The sequence below is a fragment of the Pituophis catenifer genome, unplaced genomic scaffold (assembly GCF_029215685.1).
Source record: "Pituophis catenifer annectens isolate HBS135680 unplaced genomic scaffold, rPitCat1.0.hap2 SCAF_6, whole genome shotgun sequence".
NCBI lineage: Eukaryota > Metazoa > Chordata > Lepidosauria > Squamata > Colubridae > Pituophis > Pituophis catenifer.
Genome location: NW_027256886.1, coordinates 74,692,462 through 74,712,493, shown reverse-complemented (window position 1 = coordinate 74,712,493; position 20,032 = coordinate 74,692,462). Strand labels below are relative to the sequence as shown.

The 20,032-nt window shown below is 43.2% G+C and overlaps 1 protein-coding gene across 1 annotated transcript in view; it reads right to left on the bottom strand.

The window, feature by feature from the left end:
* Positions 1-20,032, bottom strand: part of PALD1 (phosphatase domain containing paladin 1) — a 128,676-nt gene that overhangs the window by 48,170 nt on the left and 60,474 nt on the right. Inside the window, exons 15-18 of the mRNA XM_070946305.1 lie at positions 14,526-14,723; positions 12,345-12,485; positions 9,199-9,270; positions 5,579-5,719 (exon numbers count right to left, since the gene is read on the bottom strand). Of these exons, the coding sequence (XP_070802406.1) occupies positions 5,579-5,719; positions 9,199-9,270; positions 12,345-12,485; positions 14,526-14,723 (552 nt within the window). The remainder of the gene's footprint in view (positions 1-5,578; positions 5,720-9,198; positions 9,271-12,344; positions 12,486-14,525; positions 14,724-20,032) is intronic.

Genomic DNA, 20,032 nt, shown 5'->3' with positions numbered 1-20,032 from the left:
TGTCAGAATCCCAAAGCTTGTTTTCTAGGCAGGTAAAGGTAAAAGTTTCCCTCACACATACATGCTAGTCATTCCCAACTCTAGGGGGCAGTGCTCATCTCTGTTTCAAAGCCAAAGAGCCAGTGCTGTCTGATGACAATTCCGTGGTCTGTGGCCAGCATAACTCAACGCCGAAGGCGCACGGAACGCTGTTACCTTCCCACCAAAGGTGGTCCCTATTTTTCTACTTGCATTTTTTAATGTGCTTTCGAACTGCTATGTTGGCAGAAACTGGGACAAGTAACAGGAGCTCACTCCGTTATGCGGCACTAGGGATTCAAACCGCCAAACTGATCGACAAGCTCAGCATCTTAGCCACTGAGCCACCATGTCCCTTCTAGGCAGGTAGCCTAGGCTAATGTTAAAAGTAACCACTAAAACTGGTTTATCATTTCCATTTTTTTCACACAGGGAAAGTCAAGTAACAGGACACAGCAAGAATATCCCATAAGACAGAAACAAATTAAAAAGCATGGAAACCTTGGCACAACTTATTTACTACGTGTTGGACTGAATTACACACCTGGTTCAAATCCCATTGTTGCCAAGAATTCCATAGTCTTCTACCTACTACATTTTGTGCTCCCCTACACCCTTCTAATGTTCCTAGCTCTTTTTAGATTTTTAGACTCATGTTTGTATGTATATGTGTCTCTCTGTGTGTGCATCTGTGTGAACATATATAGCTTGTTTCAATATGGTGTATATATTTTATACTAGAAGGTTTTTCATATTTCTCTAGACTCTGGTGTACTTTCTATGCTTTTTAACTGACTGTACCTTGCCCTCCTTATGCTGCTCTATGACTATCATAAAGATAAGATTTGATTGTTGCCATAAATTCAGTAGGAAGCTCTAGACCCGTGATGGCGAACCTATGGCACGCGTGCCACAGGTGGCACACGGAGCCATATCAGTGGGCACGCGAGCTCAGCTCCAGCTGATTTTCGGGCCTTCTGGACCCACCAGAAGTCGGAAAACAGGCTGTTTCCGGCCTCCGGAAGGCCTCCGGGGGGGTCTGGAATGCCCGTTTTTGCCCTCCCCAGGCTCCTAGAAAGGCTCTGGAGGCTGGGGAGAGTGAAAAACGCGCCTTCTGGTCTCACTGGAAGTCAGCAAACAGGCTGTTTCTGGCCTCTGGAGGGTCTCGGGGGGGGGGGGCGGGTAGGGAAGGTCATTTTCACCCTCCCCAGGCTCCTAGAGAGCCTCTGGAACCTGGGGAGGGTGAAAAATGGGCCTACTGGGCCCACCGTCCCATCACATGCCAAAAGTGGGGGGCGGGGGGGCATGCGCGTATGTGGGAGGGGCAGTGCACATAGAATTATGGATGTGGGCACACACGGGTGTGACCCCTCAGGCTCCCCCCTCTTTTGGCACACGATGGCAAAAAGGTTAGCCATCACTGCTCTAGACCAGTGATGGTGGAGCTTTTTGGCACCAAGTGCCCAAACTGGAAGGCGCACACACTGGGGCCCTGGAAATTCGAAGACCAGCTGGTCTTCGTGCATGCCGGAGCGCTGGAAACCCAAAAACCAAGTGTCTGGCGCGTGCATGCACACCAGCCAGCTGGTCTTTGAGTTTCCAGAAGTCCAGCGCGTGTACATTCCAGTTTGGGCACTTGGTGCCAAAAAGCTTCACCAACACTGGTCTAGAGCTTCCTACTGTGCACTGGTCTTTGGGTTTCCAGCACTCTGGCACACATGAAGATCAAGTGGCCAGGAAGAGCAGCTGGCGACGGCACCGGTGCCCACAGAGAGGGCTCTGCGTGCCACCTCTGGCACCCGTACCATAGGTTTGCCATCACAGCAGTGGTGGGTTTGGTCCTGGTTCTGTCTGGTTCTTTAGAACCGGTAGTAAAAGTGGCGGGAGGCTCCGCCCAGATGTCATAATTGGCAATCTGCTCATGCGAAGCGTGCACGCTCCCACTGCAAACCAGTAGTAAAGTGGAACCCACCCCTGCATCATGGCTCTAGACCAGTGTTCTCAACCTTGGTAGCTTGAAGATGGGTGGACTTCAACTCCCAGAATCCCCCAGCCAGCAGCGCTGGCTGGGGGTTTCTGGGAGTTGAAGTCCACCCATCTTCAAGCTTCCAAGGTTGAGAAACACTGCTCTAGACAATTGACCATTCTCTCAGAGTTAGCATCTCCACCTACACCTGGGGAAAGGGGGAAAATTTAGAATACAAAGAACTAAGAAATAGTTAAGATTTGAAAAAAGCATTCGATTATATACACGGGAATAAGAACATAGAAATAGAATATAAGAATACCTTACAGATTAAATAAGAATAGAAATAGAAAACAGAGAATATAATAATAGTATAATAAAATAAGTGTTATGAGAAAAAGTATTGTCTGTGTGTCCATGTTGTATTCCCTATTAAGAAAAACCCTAAGACACACAACCAAATATACTGTCAAAGTCTTATGTCAATCAACACCTGCTTGTAACTATCAGCAACCACAAATTAGAGGCAGACAATGTCGAAGTTAAAAGAGAATCCAGAACAGGTTCAGGCAACCTACCACTTCTCGGATGTCTGGATGCTAATTTGCTTGTGCTGATCACTTTTCAAAAAATGACAAAAGAACCAAACTATTTATAGAAGAGATACTCTTCTGATATTCCTGAACAGAAATGAAAAGGTGTTTGTTTTTCAGAGCAGAGGGTCAATAAGGAAAGCTGGTGATGAAAACAAAAAACACCAGGGTGACATAACACTTGTGGTGTCCTTGGTGCACTCTGACCTTGCTTGTTTTCTTGCAGATGGTTCATTGCCCAAACTAGGTAACATCATCAGTGCCAGCAATAAGTGCAGGTTGCTGTCAGTTTTGCTGCACTCCTTATTAGCACTGATAATCGGTGGCGCCTTGGTGGCGTAGCAGATTAAAGTGCTGTTAAGTAACACCAGCTGCCTGCAATTACTTCAAGTTCGAATCTCACCAGGCTCAAGGTTGACTCAGCCTTCCATCCTTCCGAGGTAGGTAAAATGAGGACCCGGATTGTGGAGGTAATAAGCTGACTTTGTATAAAAAAGAAAATCGCTTGGGGGGGGGCGAAAGCCCTACTAAGCAGGTATATACAAAAAGTATGAAGGCTATTGCTTAACGCATTGTAAGCCGCCCTGAGTCTCCGGAGAAGGGCGGCATATAAATCGAACCAATAAATAAATAAATAAATGTTGTTACCTAGTTTGGATAATGAAAAATCTGCAAGAAAATAAGTAAGCTCAGAGAGCACCAAGGACCCCTCATGTCAACCCTGAGCTACAAATACTTGCAATATTATTTTTTGCTTTAATGACATAATTCCTAAATAACAAGCAGAGAATACTTGATAATTTACTACCATCGAGAAGGAGATATAGAAGTATAGCCAGCCGCACGAACAGGCTGAAGAATAGTTTTTATTCGTGGGCTGTCAGATTCCTGAATGAGAAATAACATAATAACTATGTAGTATGATGGACTGCAGGGCTGGTGCAATGTGTAACATGTTCACACTGATGCAATAGGACTGGGTGTTTTGTTAATATGATTTATTGGGTTAGGGATTTTCTGTCTTCACTGTGAGTTGTATTGTGTTGGGGGCGCTGCACTGAAGGAGCTCAACCAATCTCATTGTACATATGTTGTGCACTGACAATAAAGATTTGAATTTGAATTTGAATTTGAATTTCCTATGACGGCTTGTGAAGAACATACTTGCTATTTTGGAAAATTTCAGCTTTCTTTTTTTTCCAAAGCCTCATATGGAAGAAGGTTCGTGCAAGGTCAGTGGAAAAAAGATCTATCTGTCCATCCATCCATCCATCCAATTTATCTGACAACTTGCAACCAACTGGTCTTATAGAATATATACAATAAAGTGGTTTACCATATTTACACAATAAAACAAGAATACAGAATCAAAATAAAATTAATTACAAACGGTAACCAGGGACAAATAATATTAGATGTGCATTCTTTGTGAAAGGGGATGCATTAAAATTACTTGCGCCTTTCTGACGAAGATAGACAAGATTCAGACACAGTGACAATTGGATTTAAAATGATGTTTTCAATGTCCTGTCCTGACTTTGTAGCCACAAGGAAAATATTTGGCATTCCAACCTGACATCTAGTGGTATTTTCCACACATTACATACACTTTATACTGTACTACAGATGTAGACAAAGCCACAGAAATATGTAAATAGTTGTCCACCTTATACATTGAAATTACATTGAAGGAAAAGACAAGAGTGACAGTGAAAAATGTGTCCAACTGAACACTGATTTCCATTAAAAAAAAATACAAGAGTTAGATAACAGTCAAAAGGGGAGGAGAAATAATTTCTTGAATAAAATTAACCAAACAACAGGAAAAATGAGTATTACAGGTAGTCCTTGAGATACAACCACAGTTGGGGCCAGAAGTTCTCTAAGCAAGGTGGATGTTAAGTAAACTGCACCCAATTTTATGATTTTTTTTTGGCCATGGCTGCTTTTTTTCAGATCAACAGAGTGTTGATCCATTGGTTGCGACAGGAATTAACCAACCAGCTTGTCACCCAAACTTGATGTCATGGACTGAGAGTGAGTGATTGGCCCAAAGTCACCCAATCAGCTTTCATGCCAAAGGTTGTACTAGAATTCAGTCTCCTAGTTTCTAGCCTGGCGCCTTAAGCACTAAATCAAACTGGCTCTCTATTTAGAACAGAATATGGAGAAATTAAATGATTCAAAACTTGGAAAAGAGAACACAACAATTGTATATTACCATCATTTTCATTTAACATATGTAAAAAAGATCAGCAGAAATAACTGAGGGAAACATTAACAACTTCAGTTATGGTTATGATAACAACGTCAAAGGCTGAACACGAGGAAGTCTTAAGGAATATCCTGTTGAGGGTGAAAATTCAAAAGCCACTCCACTGCTCAATATTTTAAAAACTAACATTATGTCAATAGGCACCACCCACCAATTGAAAAGAGAAAAAGCTAAAAAGATGAGTGATTTTCCCTTCTTAGACTCATAAACTAACAAGAATGGTAACAGTTGCCATGAAACCCCGACGGGCCACAACACTTCCTCTTATTTTTGATCCTTCTATGGCAGCACGCCAAGCAGGGGTGAAATCCAGCAAGTTCTGGAAAAACGGTAGCGGAAATTTTGAGTAGTTCAGAGAACTGGTAGCGGAAATTTTAAGTAGTTCAGAGAACTGGCAAATACCACCTCTGGCAGGCCCCAGAGTGGACTGGGAATCGAGATTTTGCAATATCCTTCCCGCAGGAGTGGGGTGGGAATGGAGATTTTGCAGTATCCTTCCCCTGCCATACCCACCAAGCCACGCCCACAGAACCGGTAGTAAAAAAAAAAATGGATTTCACCACTGACGTCAAGACATTCCAATTATACACATGGTGGACTAAAGTCACATTACACCCACATCTACTTAGTGGTCTTAATATCCGATTGGATCAGAAGTGAGCAAAAATTCATAAAATGCACCCAGTAATTTCCCTCCCCTTCTCTTCTCTCCGGGGTCAACCTTACCTGTCTGTAAGTACTAATGATGATTTCTCTCAGGTGGTAGTGCATAGGCGTCATCGTTTCGCTCACTGTGTCCAATGCCATATCGACTTCCTTCTTCATCCGATGACCCTCCGGCAATATCTGAAGCATTTTCATCACCACCTGGCAGATAAGAGCAAACCCTATAGCTGATGATGAAGCTTTTCCCTTCTTCACTTACTTTTCTCATACAGGGACTAAACACTCAGCAAAGAAAACGTCTCCAGCAGATGTAAGAAACACAGTTTCTCTATGAAGGCAAAGTTTAGTACTTACTTAGATACCCTTATATGGTAAAACAAAAAACAAAAGCCAACATAGAGAGACCCTGAGATGTATATCTCAGTGTTTCTTCAACTTTGGCTGCTTTAAGAGGCATGGATTTCAACTCCCAGAATTCTGGTAGTTGAAATCCATGCCTCTTAAAGCTGCCATGGTTGAGAAACACTGGCCTATCTGATTTTGCTGCCTGATACAAAACCTATCCCTAAAAAACTCCAGGTGCAGTGGTGGGATTTAACCGGTTTGGGTTAACTGGTAGTTAAACTGCTGACTGGCCCCTCCCCTCCCCAGAGTCCCCACGCACCCCCTTTTGGCTCCCAGGGAGCAGGGAGGCCTCCTAGGCCCAAAACGGGGCGGGGGGGTAGGTACGCCCCCCCCCCGCGGCCCGTTTTCATTCCCATTAGGCTTCAGGGAGGCCTCCTAGGCCCAAAACAGGGCGCAGGGGAGCATGCGTCCTCTCGGCCCATTTTTGCTCCCAGGGGGGTGCAGGAGGCCGAGTGCTGCCTGTCACACCCCTAATCACGCCCACCCTGGCCATGCCCACCCAGCCGGTCATTAGGGCAGAGAACCGGTTGTTAAATTATTTGAATCCCACCACGGTCCAGGTGTTTATATTGGTTTTCATACGACACACACGTGGTCAATCTATAGGTAGGTCGTCCTCGACTTCCGACCACAATTGAGCCCAAAATGTCCACTGCTAAGCAAAACAGCTGTTAAGTGACCTTACTTCCACAGTTGTTAAAGTGAGTCACTGCAGTTATGTCAGTGAGGGTTGTTAAATGAATCTGGCTACCCTATTGATTTTGCTTGTGAGAAGTCCGCAAAAGGTGATTACATGACCCCAGGATACTGCAACTGTCCTAAATATGAGTCAGTTAGCCAAGTTCCCAGATTTTGTTCATGTGACCTGAACGGGGATGCTGCAATGGTCATATGTGTGAAACAGGTCATTTTAGTGCAGTTGTAATTTCGAACAGTCACTAAACAAATGGTTGTACGTTGAGGATTACCTGTATTATCCTTTTTATTTACTGAAGATGTTTAAAATAGGCAGATTCCACACTATTTTCACAATAATCTTAGCTTGTACAGCTAGTCCTCGATTTACAACAGTTCACTTAATGACCATTCAAAGTTCCAATGGCACTGAAAAGAGTTACTTATGACCGTTTTACACACTTACGACCTTTGCAGCATCCCCCATGATCGTGTGATCACAATTCAGATGCTTGGCAACTTATGACCGTTGCTGTGGTCCCCTTTTACGACCATCTGACAAGCAAAGTCGATGGGGAAGCCAGACTCGCTTAACCATTGGGTTACTAACTCATCAACTACGGTTATTCACTTAGCAACTGTGGCAAGCAAGGTCGTAAAGTGGGGGCCAAATTCATTTAACAAATGTTTCACGTAACAACAGAAATGTTGGGCTCAATTGTGGCCGTAAGTTGAGGACTACCTGTAGTTCAATCAGATCCATTTAGGGACCATGTTTCATGGTAACTGTGTGAAAAATCTGTGAGATGGCAGGTACCATCTCACGATCCTGGAACTTGTGTCTCCTCTGTGCACATCAGGGGTGGGTTCTAAATTTTTTTACTACCGGTTCTGTGGGCGTGGCTTATTTTGTGGTGGGCATGCTTGATGGTCATGTGACAATTCTTTAGGATTTAGCAGAGGTACTGGTCTACCAGGCTTTTAACTGCTTGCAGAGCTGTACCAGTCTACTCATTTATTTTTGCAGGCACTGGTCTACTCATGTATTTTTGCAGGCGCTGGTCTACCCATGTATTTTTGCAGGCACCGATCTACTCATTTGTTTTTGGAGGCACTGGTCTACCACCAAACTGCCTTTTACCACTGATCAGCTGTAGGGCGGCCCTTTGAAGCACCACGGCAAGAGTTTAAACAGTTTTTTTCCTTATAGCCCATCAGCTGGAACTCAGGAGGCAGCAATAGATTGGAGGTGGGGCCAAATAAAAAGTAAGAATAATGGGGGGGGCGGCCAGAACCGGTTCGGTGATGTCATATAGTCACCACTACCAGTTCGGCAGAACCGGACCGAACCGGGAGGAACCCACCACTGGTGCACATGTACATTTACATGCACAAAAGAGCCAGGACTTGGGTTGCACTGCCACGCCTGCCATCTTGCAGACGCTGGACCTAACTGTGGACATCCATGCTTTGATGGGATCGACTGCATCCCTCCAACTATTCTATGACTGTAGAAATCGGGTGAATGCTAATTGTTTAATCACAACATGCTGCAGCCATTTTGAGAGGCAGGTTTTCAAGTGTCCTGTTCTGTGTGCGACCAGCATCTTGTTATTATCTGGTTAGTAGCTGTGTTAGCTTCCTGTCAAAAGTTTTTCCAGGCTGATTAGTAGAGTTGCTGGGATCAACTGTGTCCCTGCTGTTACAGATTTACCCTGGGCAGTTCAAATGCAAATGTGAATGTTAAGCACAAAAGGGCAATAGCTGGAAGGCACAATTTAGCTATTAGATATTAGGAGTCTTTTTGGGGTGGGTTGCCGTTAGAAGGTATGTGGATCTTCCTGCATCGTGCAAAGTTTTGCTTTGCAAACAAATAATTCAAAAGTGTTGCTCTTAATGTGTCAACACAAAGACTTTTAGTGTGCTATTAGTGTAATTCATCTACTTGGCTTTGACATGTGTGTGCACATTTTGTTCATTATCTCATTCTGAGCATTAGGATGCATAAAAAATGCAAAGGATATATTAGTTTGGCTAACTTGCTAAGCTTTGCTTGCATACCCTCTCTAACTGCTCTTGTCTTTTGCTGTGATGTTAATGTTATTCATCATTTAAAAGCTCCTTCCTTCCTTCCTTCCTTCCTTCCTTCCTTCCTTCCTTCCTTCCTTCCTTCCTTCCTTCCCTTTTCTTGCAACTGGCCACTACTTTTATATGCGAGAAACCCACAATTGCCTAAAAAAGGAATTGTGCAAATCTATTTATAGGGTGCCACTATGAAAGTAGCATAGCAAAACCTATGTAAAAACTGGTCAGACTGCTTAAAATATTTTTAATTTTGGCCTAACAGAACACAGCCAGTTTACAACTCATGTCAATGTAACATTTCAGGTTGGGCTCTTTTGTTCAAAGCTGTTCAAGATGGCTTGTGTTTCATGCACACTCCCAATGCTAAATTAAAATATATGTTACTGAATAAATCACAAGAAGCAGGGTTGACATGAAACTCAAATCAATGCATTTATTTATTATGACTGTGAAGGTTCCCTGCTGTTAAAGCATTATATTAAGAAAATACAAAGCATGCATTAGAAGATACCAACCTCAAATTCTCCTTTTGTGTACTTGGCATCCGGCACACTCACAAACTCATCCTCCGTGATCTCGGGGATTCCCTGCAGCAACAAGACAGGCTTAGCCTCGATTTTAAAGCTATGAAAAAGCTAAAACAGTGGTTTGTCCTTTAAAGAGTTGGCATATACCAGGGGTGTCTAACTCAAGGCCTGCAGGCTGGTTCCTAGAAATAGCAAAGGACCGGCCCGTGGTGCCGCACAGGTACCCCTCTCCCTGCTTCCTGTTTTCAGCCTGGATGGCCTCTTGCAGCACTCTGCTGGCCAAAACTCTGCCGTTTTCGGCCTGGACAGTCTCCTGCAGCACTCTCATTTGGCTGGCAGAGTGCTGCAGGAGGCCGTCCAGGCTGAAAACAGGGCGCAGGGGGGCATGCATGGCCCCCAGTGCCCCATTTTGGCTGGCAGAGTACTGCAGGAAGCTGTCCAGGTTGAAAATGGGGGATGTGGGGGCACGTGCAGGCCCCCCCCCCCACCCCATTTTGGCCGGCAGGTTGCTGCAGGAGACTTCCATCCCATCTCCACCACCCCCGGCTGGTTCGTGGAGACTTACAACGGTGATCCGGCCTTGAAGAAATCCAATTTGACACCCCTGGCATATACAATGTAAGAAATACACTAAAACCAGGATTGCCAACAATTTTGGGTGCTTCTTTTCTTTCTGTGCTGATTTGTAACAAATGTATTATTTTGTAAACCACTGCATCTTTCAGGTTTCAAAAAGCTTTTGATCATTGACAAATCATTTTACAGAAATCCTGTCCCAAAGTGTATTGGTTAAGGCACTGAATTAGAGACCAGGACATCCTAAGATCTAGTGCTACCTTAGACACAGAGACAAGTTGGGTGAACTTGGGCCAGTCATTTTCTCTTTGTCCTAGGAAACGGGCAATGGCAAACCACTTCCAAAAAGATTTCCAAGAAAACTATAGGGACATGTCTAAGCCATCATCAGGAGTCAAGACTGACTCAAGAACCAAGCACAAATATACATTTTACATCCCCCTCTCTCCCAAGGAACTCCACAGCACTACACAGGATTCTGGATTTTTTTCTTAAGTGCACATGGCAAAGTTTCTAGGAAAGTTTGAGTCTAACATGAGAAGAATATGCTCCTTCAAGTTTCAGCCAAGGGTGTCCTTTCTTCTCGCCCCTTTTTTTTGGTCTACTTCTAGGACAGATCCAAATTCTTTCTTTGCACCAACCTGATCATAATGGCTTTGGTGTATTAAGGTCATTGTCATTCAGGACACCTGTCATTCGGATATGATGTTGACAATAACAGCTTTTAGAATAATGGCATGGCTGAAAGAGTACCATTATTGTGCACTGAAGGACTGGCGATGTTTTAGTTTCTAAATGGCAGAAAGAATGGGAATAATTCGGTATAGAAATATAGCCAACTTCCAAATAAACCAGGCCTATACCGTGTTTCCCCGAAAATAAGACAGGGTCGTATTTTCTTTTGATTCCCCCCCCCAAAATAAGGGCTTAGCCTTATTATCGGGGGGTCTTATTATTTTGGAGGTGCAGGAAGCAGTGAGCATGGGACTGGATGTCCTGTTACTGCCGTCATCTCCCCTCCCTGTTCTTCGCACCAGCCGAGCAGCCCAACACATCCCACCCCACCCCAATGGGAACAGCTTCTTCCCTTCCCCACTGTCTCTTTATCTAGTGGGGTGGCAGGTGGGGCGAAGGAGAAGCGAGATGCGTGGAGCGAGATGTGGTTCCCCTTGCCGTCCCTTCTCCCTCCCCTCACTGGGCATGACAGGGCTCCTGCCCCTCGCTTAGCCACCCGCCCACTTTAGGGATGCAATTTGGGGGTGGCAGATAGGGCGGGTGAGAAGTGGGATGAGCGTCTTACCTTTCCAGCCCGATTGGGCTTATTATCTGGACATGTCTTATTTTCGGGGAAACACGGTAATCTAAGGATCAAAATCGTCTTACTGCCAGACTGTTAACAAATTAGCCACAGTTTGCCAAGTTAGGATGAAGCAACAAGACAAGGTTGACCAAATTCCAACTCTTCCTCCTAGCTATGCCATAATAAAAAAAAATGGCCTTCAGCTTGACTCTGACGTTTTTAAGGATAGAATTGACATGATAATAGAAAAAATGCTTTTATCCTACAATAAGCAAGCATTTGTTCTGAAAATAAAACAGCTCAAGTTGTCTTCTGGCCAGAGCTGAGTGAGCTATTTTCTAGGGACCTCTGTTATTCTTTCATTTCTCACTGAAGACACCCTGGATGTTTTCACAGAACTCAATTTCCTGGGAAATGTCTGGACAACCCTGCCTTGATTTAGCCCAGCTTGGAATATTTATATTAAAATCGTGGTCCAAAACAACAATTAAACATGAGCACGCATATCCACATTGCTTTTTTAAAAAATAATTCTCCTGTTTTAAAAAAAAATAAAATTCAACCAGAAAAGGAAGCGATCATATTTCAACATGGAGCAATATAATCAGAACTAAGATAAGGTCTCTTTTGAAGATCTGTCTTGTGTTGCAAACATGAAAAGCTTTTTTAAATGGATGATGAAGAGACAAATACGAATTTGGAAAGATTAGGAAGCTCTTCCTACATAGCTCCTCAGAGGGGGATCACAAAGACTGCCAACATCTGGACAAATTAATGTCATACTACAAGTAGAGTGAAAGATTAAAACCCCTGACCCAGCTTAGAAATAATGTGGGATCTGATATCCTTTGCAGTAGGATTTCATTTCAAATTCGAGGTCCCACTTTCTACATAACTCTAGACCAAGGGTGGCAAATTCAAGGCCTGTGGGCCGGATGCAGCCCGCGAGGTGCTTAGATCTGGCTCGCGGGGCCACCCTGGAAACAATGACGGTGCCTCCATGGTGCCTCTGACAATGAAAATGGAGCTCAGGAGGGCCACACGCGGCCCTCCCGAGCTCAGTTTTTACTGGCAGAGTGCTCGGGCCACCACAGGCATCCCCAACACGAGTGACATTGAGCTGGCCACGCCCACCCTGGCCACGTCCACTCGGCCCCCTGAGGTCAAAAACAACCCTGATGCGGCCCTCAATGAAGTCCAATGAATGACACCCCTGCTCTAGACTGTTCAGCCCATGCCTCTCCAAAGCAGCACATACATTGAAATGCCAAAGGATGAGGACAGCAATAACCATGGCAGTTGTAGTTCGCCCTCTGCCACTGTGACAGTTGAACACAAAGGCTGTGTGGGAGTCTTCAGCCAGCGCGCCCTTCATGGCTTCCAGCATCTGATCAAAGTCCTAAGGACACAAACCAAAGATGTCGTGAGAAAATTTCTCTCTTTTTTTTCAGATGACAAAAATAACAAATTTTAACTTCCAAACCACTTAAATGGATCCTCCAAAAGTTGAGAAGAGTTTGCTGTTTTTTTACCAGTTTCCCTACAAAAAAGGCTCATTCAAATGAATAGTTTCACTTCATGACAGTGGGGGGAAAAAGTTAGAAAATTACATCTGGTCATATGGATGTTTGACTTGTGGCTATAATGACTTGTGACCAATTCTTTCTGGTCTTAGTAATGGTGATAAATTGAGGACTAACCGTAATTATTTATTGATTGTACATGTTCTTTAAAAATCGACCTGAGGTATAAATGATGTGCATAGTTCCCAATTACAAAGAAATATAATAATCTGTCCTTCTTGGGTCTGTTTTTATTCTGAAATATCTCTGTTATTGGCTGCAAAGGCCTTTAGGAAAGTCTTGCTGGCTGCAGAAGAAATGGGCTGAGGTGTACGAGGCCTAGCTGCAATTATCCAAAGGTAAATAGTAGGGGAGCTCCACCACGCCCCATCCCCACCCTAGCTTAAGTGTACCCTGGAGTGGGAGGAGTCCAGTGGTGGGTTGCCCCCGGTTCGCACCGGTTCTACAGAACCGGTAGTAAAACTGGCGGGAGGCTCCGCCCACTGACCCCGATGTCATCAAAATGCTTCTGTGCTTGTGCAGAAGAGCACGTGTGTGCGTGGCCCCACTGTAAACTGGTAGTAAAGGTAAGTAGAACCCACCCCTGGCAGAGTCATAATTAGGGTTTATATTGGGCTCACATGTAAAAAGCAAGCTAGGACTTACTTTCTGAGTAGGTCGTATTATCGGGGAAACATGGTATGTATGTATGTATGTATGTATGTATGTATGTATATAATACTATATACTATAATATTTCATATTATATTTCAAATAATATTTCCTATTCTAAAATATTATCATTAGTATCTGTGTGTATAATAAGATCACACAGAAATTGGTGGATATATAATTTCAATTAACAATCATTTGTTAATCATGTCAAAGCAGCTCCTTCAATTTATTTTTATAGGACAAAAAATTATCTCAATTGTCAATGAGATAATTGACAATTAATGATAATTATAACAAATGATAGATTGTACATATATTAAGCTTCTCTGACTATTGATTATTGAATTGCAGGGCATTCAATTTCCTTCAAATTAGGCCACTTTCTTAAAACTTCCTACCTATTTATGTTTATGAAGATGCATTACTTAAACATGAAACTGCATCAGCTGAAGTGTCAGAATCAAAATTTGGATCTGAAGTTGCTGAAGTGAGATAAATGTACCCAAGTGTTAAATAAAAATGGACACACTAGCAATATTCAGATAAAACACACAGGACCTATCTTTCTTCTGAGGCACTAAGTAACAACAGACTGCAACGTGCTTATACTACTAGCAGCATTAGTCATAATTGATTCTATTTATATAGTATTTATGCCTAACCTTGTCTTTCATTTTTCACTCACGCACAGATACACCCAAACAATGTCAAGAAAGGCTAAAATATAGAATGGGAAACTTGCCAAATGCAGCTTTTCACCTACCCCCAGCAGAAGAAGCAGTGGTGGTATTTAGCTGGTTCACACCGGTTTGGGCGAACCGATTGTTAAATTACCTCCCCCCTATCAAAGTGGAAAATGGGAAACGGAGCGGCCAGTGTAAGGAAGGCAGAAGGCCACTTTCCCTCTTTCTTCTCCCTGCTCCTCCTCCTCCTCTCGTGCCGGCCGTTCCATTTCCCATTTTTCCATTGCAGCGCAGCGCCCAGGATCCGCTTTGATAGCTGGGTGGGTGTAATTTAACAACTGGTTCATCGAGGATCAGGTTGGTCATCGTGGGAGGCTCATCTCACATGTGCAGCGGAGCTGGAGGACGGGGGTGGGCCACGCCTTCCACGACAGCCAACCTGACCCTGGGCGAACCGGTTGTTAAATTATTTGAATCCCACCACTGAGCAGAAGTGACACTTCTAAGGTGCTTGCTTACCTTCTCCTTCAGGCCACAGAAATCTGGAACTGGGATCCGTTTGTAGGCCAGTCCTTGGCAATTGCTTTTGTGCTGGTTAAATATCTCCTGCATGGTTAAGCATGATTTCAACACTTTCATCTGCTTCTCTTGTTCCAAATAAACCTCAATCCGTTTCTGGGATTTCAACAGATCGTTCTTCAAGACAGATTCCAGTTTCTGAAGCAGTGTCCAAGAAACAAGGGAGTCATTCACCTCTTTCAGTTCTATTTTCAAGAAGTTTAATCTTCATAAACTGTTTCAACTCATATCCTCAAAATGACGCTATAGAGCCCTGCACACCAGAACAACTAGATACAAGAACAGTTTTTCCCCGAGCGCCATCACTCTGCTAAACAAATAATTCCCTCAACACTGCCAAACTATTCACTAAGTCTGCATTACTATTACTATTAATCTTCTCATCGTTCCTATCACCCATCTCCTCCCACTTATGACTGTATGACTGTAACCTTGTTGCTGGTATCCTTAAGATTTATATTGACTGTTTCCCTATGACTATCATTAAGTGTTGTACCTTATGATTCTTGATGAACTTATCTTTTCTTTTATGTACCCTGAAAGCATATGCACCAAGACAGGGATGAAATCTAAATTTTTTTTTGCTACCGGTTCTGTGGGCGTGGCTTAATTAGTGGGCAGGGCTTGGTGGTAAAGTGACTGGGTGGGCGTGGCCAAGTCAATGTCACTTCTTTGCTCTTTTTTAACCTACAAAACACAACACAACACAACTGGCTCACCCACAATGTAAAAGCAGCTGTGCTAGACCCAAAATGGCCCCTGCAACAAGCAGGAACCTCACACAGCCACAAAAAGCCCAAAAAACAACTTTCAAACTTTACACACACAAAATTCCACATACAGCTTTGTGAGATTTTGTGTGTTTGTTAGTTAGAGTGAAACACTACAGAAACACACTAAATCTCAGAAAGCTGCACAAATATTATTTTAATTTATTTTTATATAAAAGCAGCTAAATTTAAAACTTTCTAAACTTTAAATGGGTAGGTCTAAAAAAAGAACAACTAAAAAAAACCCAATTAACGTTTTTTTTAAAAGCTCCCAAAGGAGAAAAAAACTTACCCAATAGAACAGGGGTCTCCAACCTTGGCAACTTTAAGACTTGTGGACTTCAACTCCCAGAATTCCTCAGCCAGCTTTGCTGGGAGTTGAAGTCCACAAGTCTTAAAGTTGTAGATAGAGCTGCTCACTGATGAGCTTGATTGCAGGCAGGGAGATTCAGTTGCTTGCTGATGCAATGGATTGCAGGCGTTGCAACCAGCAGTTAAGGTAAGCAAGCTGGAGGCTGGGGGGGGGAGGAGGGGGAGAAAAAAGAAACTTTTTTTCTTTTAAATGGGTCTGACAATCCAAGCTGAGTTGCCTGATTAGCAGGCAACTTAGCTGGGATCGTCAGAGCTTGGCTCGTCAGAGCCATTTAAAAGAAAAAAAAGGCTCTGATGATTGCGTGGCTCAGCTGGGCATGGGGGGCGGGGGCAGGGATTTTTGCTACCGGTTCTCTGAACTGCCCGCCGCCATCGCTACCTACTTGCCCGAGCCGGAGCTCGGGGTGGAGCATTTCACCCCTGCACCAAGGCAAATTCCTTGGGTGTCCAATCACACTTGGCCAATAAAAAATTCAATTCAATTCAATTCAATTCAATTCTTCTATTCTATTCTATTCTATTCTATTCTATTCTATTCTATTCTATTCTATTCTATTCTCACCCGATGCCCCCCAGGTAGGTTACAATACAATGCCCATCTTTCCATCAAGAAAGGAATTATAGAAACACATCTGGAGGGAACCAAGTCGGAGAGTACCCTGATACACAGGAACAGAAAACCAACTATTCACACAAGCAACTAGCAGGTTGGGTATTTCTCTGTTATGCATACTAGACATTCTTACAATGCGTAAACTAAGGCAAAACAATTCATTGGAGAAAAAAATGCTGCATAATTTTACAAGGCAAAAAGCCTCATTCCTGCCCTATTTATTTATTTGTTTGTTTGTTTGAATTTGTCAAACAAAAATGAGAACAAGAATAAAAGAATAAAAATAAAATGACAGGGAAGATCGGTACATTAGTGCACTTATGCACGCCCCCTCTACTGATCACTTAAGTATGATGTAAGGTCCAAGGAAGTCAATTGGTGACTGAAACATATAGAATCTCTGTAAATCTACAAAATTAGTGTTTCTAACAAAAGCTCATATATACGGCTCCAAATATCCCATGGCTTAGGCCCGGGATATTTGGAGGACCATCTGCAGCCAGCAACAGCTTCCCATCGCCCTGTGCGTTCCCACAGGGAGGGCCTACTCAGGGTGCCGTCGGCTAGACAGTGTCGGCTGTCTACCCCCAGGGAGAAAGCTTTCTCTGTGGGCATACCCACCCTTTGGAATCAACTCCTTCTGAAGCTCCAGGTGGCCCCCGACCTTCGCTCTTTCCGCCGTGGCCTGAAAACGTGGCTATTTTACCTGGCCGCCCTGGACTGATGGGGGTTTTAATAGAATTTTAACTGGGTTTTATTGAATTTTTGTCAATTTGAACCTGGATTTTTGTTTTAATGGTTTGTTTGCTTTGTTTTAATTGTTGTGAGGCGCCCCGAGTCCATTGGAGATAGGGCGGCATACAAGTTCCATTAATAAATAAATAAATAAATAAATATACATCAGCTGTACATAATTCAAAATCTTTTTATTTTATTGTTATCACGCTCTGCTATGCTAGTGTGATGTAATGGTTAAGGTGCTGGACTAAGTCCTGCCAAAGGTTTACAAGCCAGCTAAGTGAGTGTTTTAGTCCAGTGGTTCTCAACCGGGGGCGTAATGTCATCACAAGGGGTCCCGTGAAGGCTTGAAGAAATGTTATGATTTAAATCTTGAATTAATTCTTGGGGGTTTGTGGCTATGATCTGTGAACACAAAAGATATTTAAAGGGGATCAAAGGTTGAGAACCACTGATTTAGTCACTTCTTCTAAGCCTCAAACCAACATCAGACTCTACAGAAAAATATCTTGAAAACAAAAGCCCTCATCTCATAATGCATTGATCATTTCAACATCCAAACTGCAATGAGCAATGACTACAAAACAACTAGGCCTTGCAACTAAGCAGCACAAATACTATGAACAAGGTCTGTGATGTAGCATCTTGAAGTTTCTTTAGTAGAAAGAAGAAAAGTATTAACAATACCTACCGTATTTTTCGGAGTATAAGACGCTCCGGACTATAAGACGCACCTACCTTTTGTGGTGAGGAAAACAAGAAAAAGAAATCTGCCTCTACCTCCCAGCAATTTTGCCTTGTTGCAGCAAACAGCAAATAGCTTGCTTTACTTTCATTTTCGTTTTCAGCATAGCTTGATTAGCACAAGAAAAAAAAAATGCTCCCAGCAATTTATCTCCTTGCAGCAAGCAGCAGAGGCCCACGCAGCCATAGGCAATGGCAATCCCTGTAGCCTGAAACAGCTGAGAGTTGGGAGGCCGATCCAACCATCAATCAACTTGTGCTAATTAGGCTGTGCTGAAGCTGAAATGGGCTGTTTCTTCTTGCTGCAAGGAGGTAAATTGCTGGGAGGCAGAGGCCATAGGGTGGGGGTCAGTGGATGGACAGGACTACATTTGGTGTATAAGATGCACCCAAATTTTCACCCCCTTTTAGGGGGGAAAAATGTGCGTCTTATACTCCAAAAAATACGGTATTTTTGTCTTTTCTTTCCCTGAATGTGTGATGCTACACACCTTGCACACTTTTACAAGCATTTATAGAATTTGGAAAAATATTTTATGTCAAGGTCCTTGAGAATATAATTAAATTTGCTGTTGTCGTCATTTATAAATGCACAAAAGGGCATGCACCCAGCTATTTTCAAGAAGAACGACATGGCATGAGGAAATTACTTTGCCTATTATTTCTACAGTAATCAATGCCTGTCTTTAATCACTTATTGCCAAAAACATTGTATTTCACAAGACTTTTTTTTCCCCCAAAGTACACTTGGAGAATAGAAAATTATCTTCTTTGGCTCCCATGTCAAGGAATGTTTGACTAATCCTGATTTTCCTGCATTATATAAAAGAGCCTTTAAACATCCATCCCATATGATTATGTTTGGTTAGTGAAAAGATAGTTTCTCTTTTCCAGAACTGTCCATCACAAAGTCAGAATGTTGCCTTGTTATTGATTAGCACAAACTAATCCATTAAGTTAAGGCCCTTTTATGATTTGTGGACTTCCATGCTGGAATTCTGGGAGTTGAAGTCCACAAATCATAAAGGGATCCCAGTTCCCCACCTCTGGATTAGCATGATGTATCAACTCATTTTTTTTAAAAAAACATAATGTTATGTGCCAACTGGGCCACCAAAGTTTATTCAACAGTTCGAGGTTACAAAATCCTGGCTTAACACTTCAACAGTAATGTAGACATAACGTCATAATGTCAATAGTGAATTACTCTTGAATATCAAATCCCAGATGATTCTGTTAGGAATCTTTCATGATATGAAAGGGGCCTCATCTATGCCCGTGAGGGTGAACCTGTGGCATGCGAGCCCAAAGTGGCACACGAAGCCATGTCGCCTGGCAAGAGCGGCCTTGCCTGTTTGTCTTCTGGGTTTCTGGTGCGCATGCGTGCGAGACGATCAGCTGTCCTTCGTGCACGCAGCATGCCCAAAACCAGTGTGTGCATGTGGGCTGGCCAGCTGATAGTTGGGCGTGCATGCGCACTAGAACGTAGAAATTCAGCTTTTCCGGAGCACGGCCCTGACAAGCATGTGCGCGATGTTTCCGCGTGATGGTTCACCATCACTGATCTATGCTATAGAACAGACACACAATTCAGGATCAGATTGTCGAAGATCATATTGCTTCAGAGGCCATGCTGTGATCGAAATTATACCAATCATCTACTGAGTGATGTATTTAATTTCTTTTACTATGAATGTGTTATTATTACTTTATGCCGTGAATCGACAAGAGTCTAATGGACTGCAGCAGGTGCAAACTGAATACAGGTAATTCTCAACTTACAATCATTCATTTAGCAACCATCTGAAATTAGAATGGGCCGCAAAAGTGACTTACAACTGGTCCTCGCACTTACAGACATTGCAGCATCCCCACAAGTGTGATCAAAATTGGTGCGCTTGGCAACCGGCATGTACTGATATCAGCATGCCTGGGTCATGTGATCCCTATCTGTCACTTTCCCAGCTGACTTCTGAGATGCAAAGTCAATGAGGAAAGCCAGATTTGACCAACAAACACCTGATTCATTTAATAATTGCAGTGATTCACTTAGCAACCATGGCATAAAGGTTGTAAAATCAGGCACAACTCATGTAACAGCAACCTTGCTCAGCAATGGAAGTTCTTTTCCCTATTGTGGCTGTAAGTTGAGAACTAGCCAAAAATAAGTAAATTCTACAGGAAGAACGTATCCTGTACCCATTCTAAAA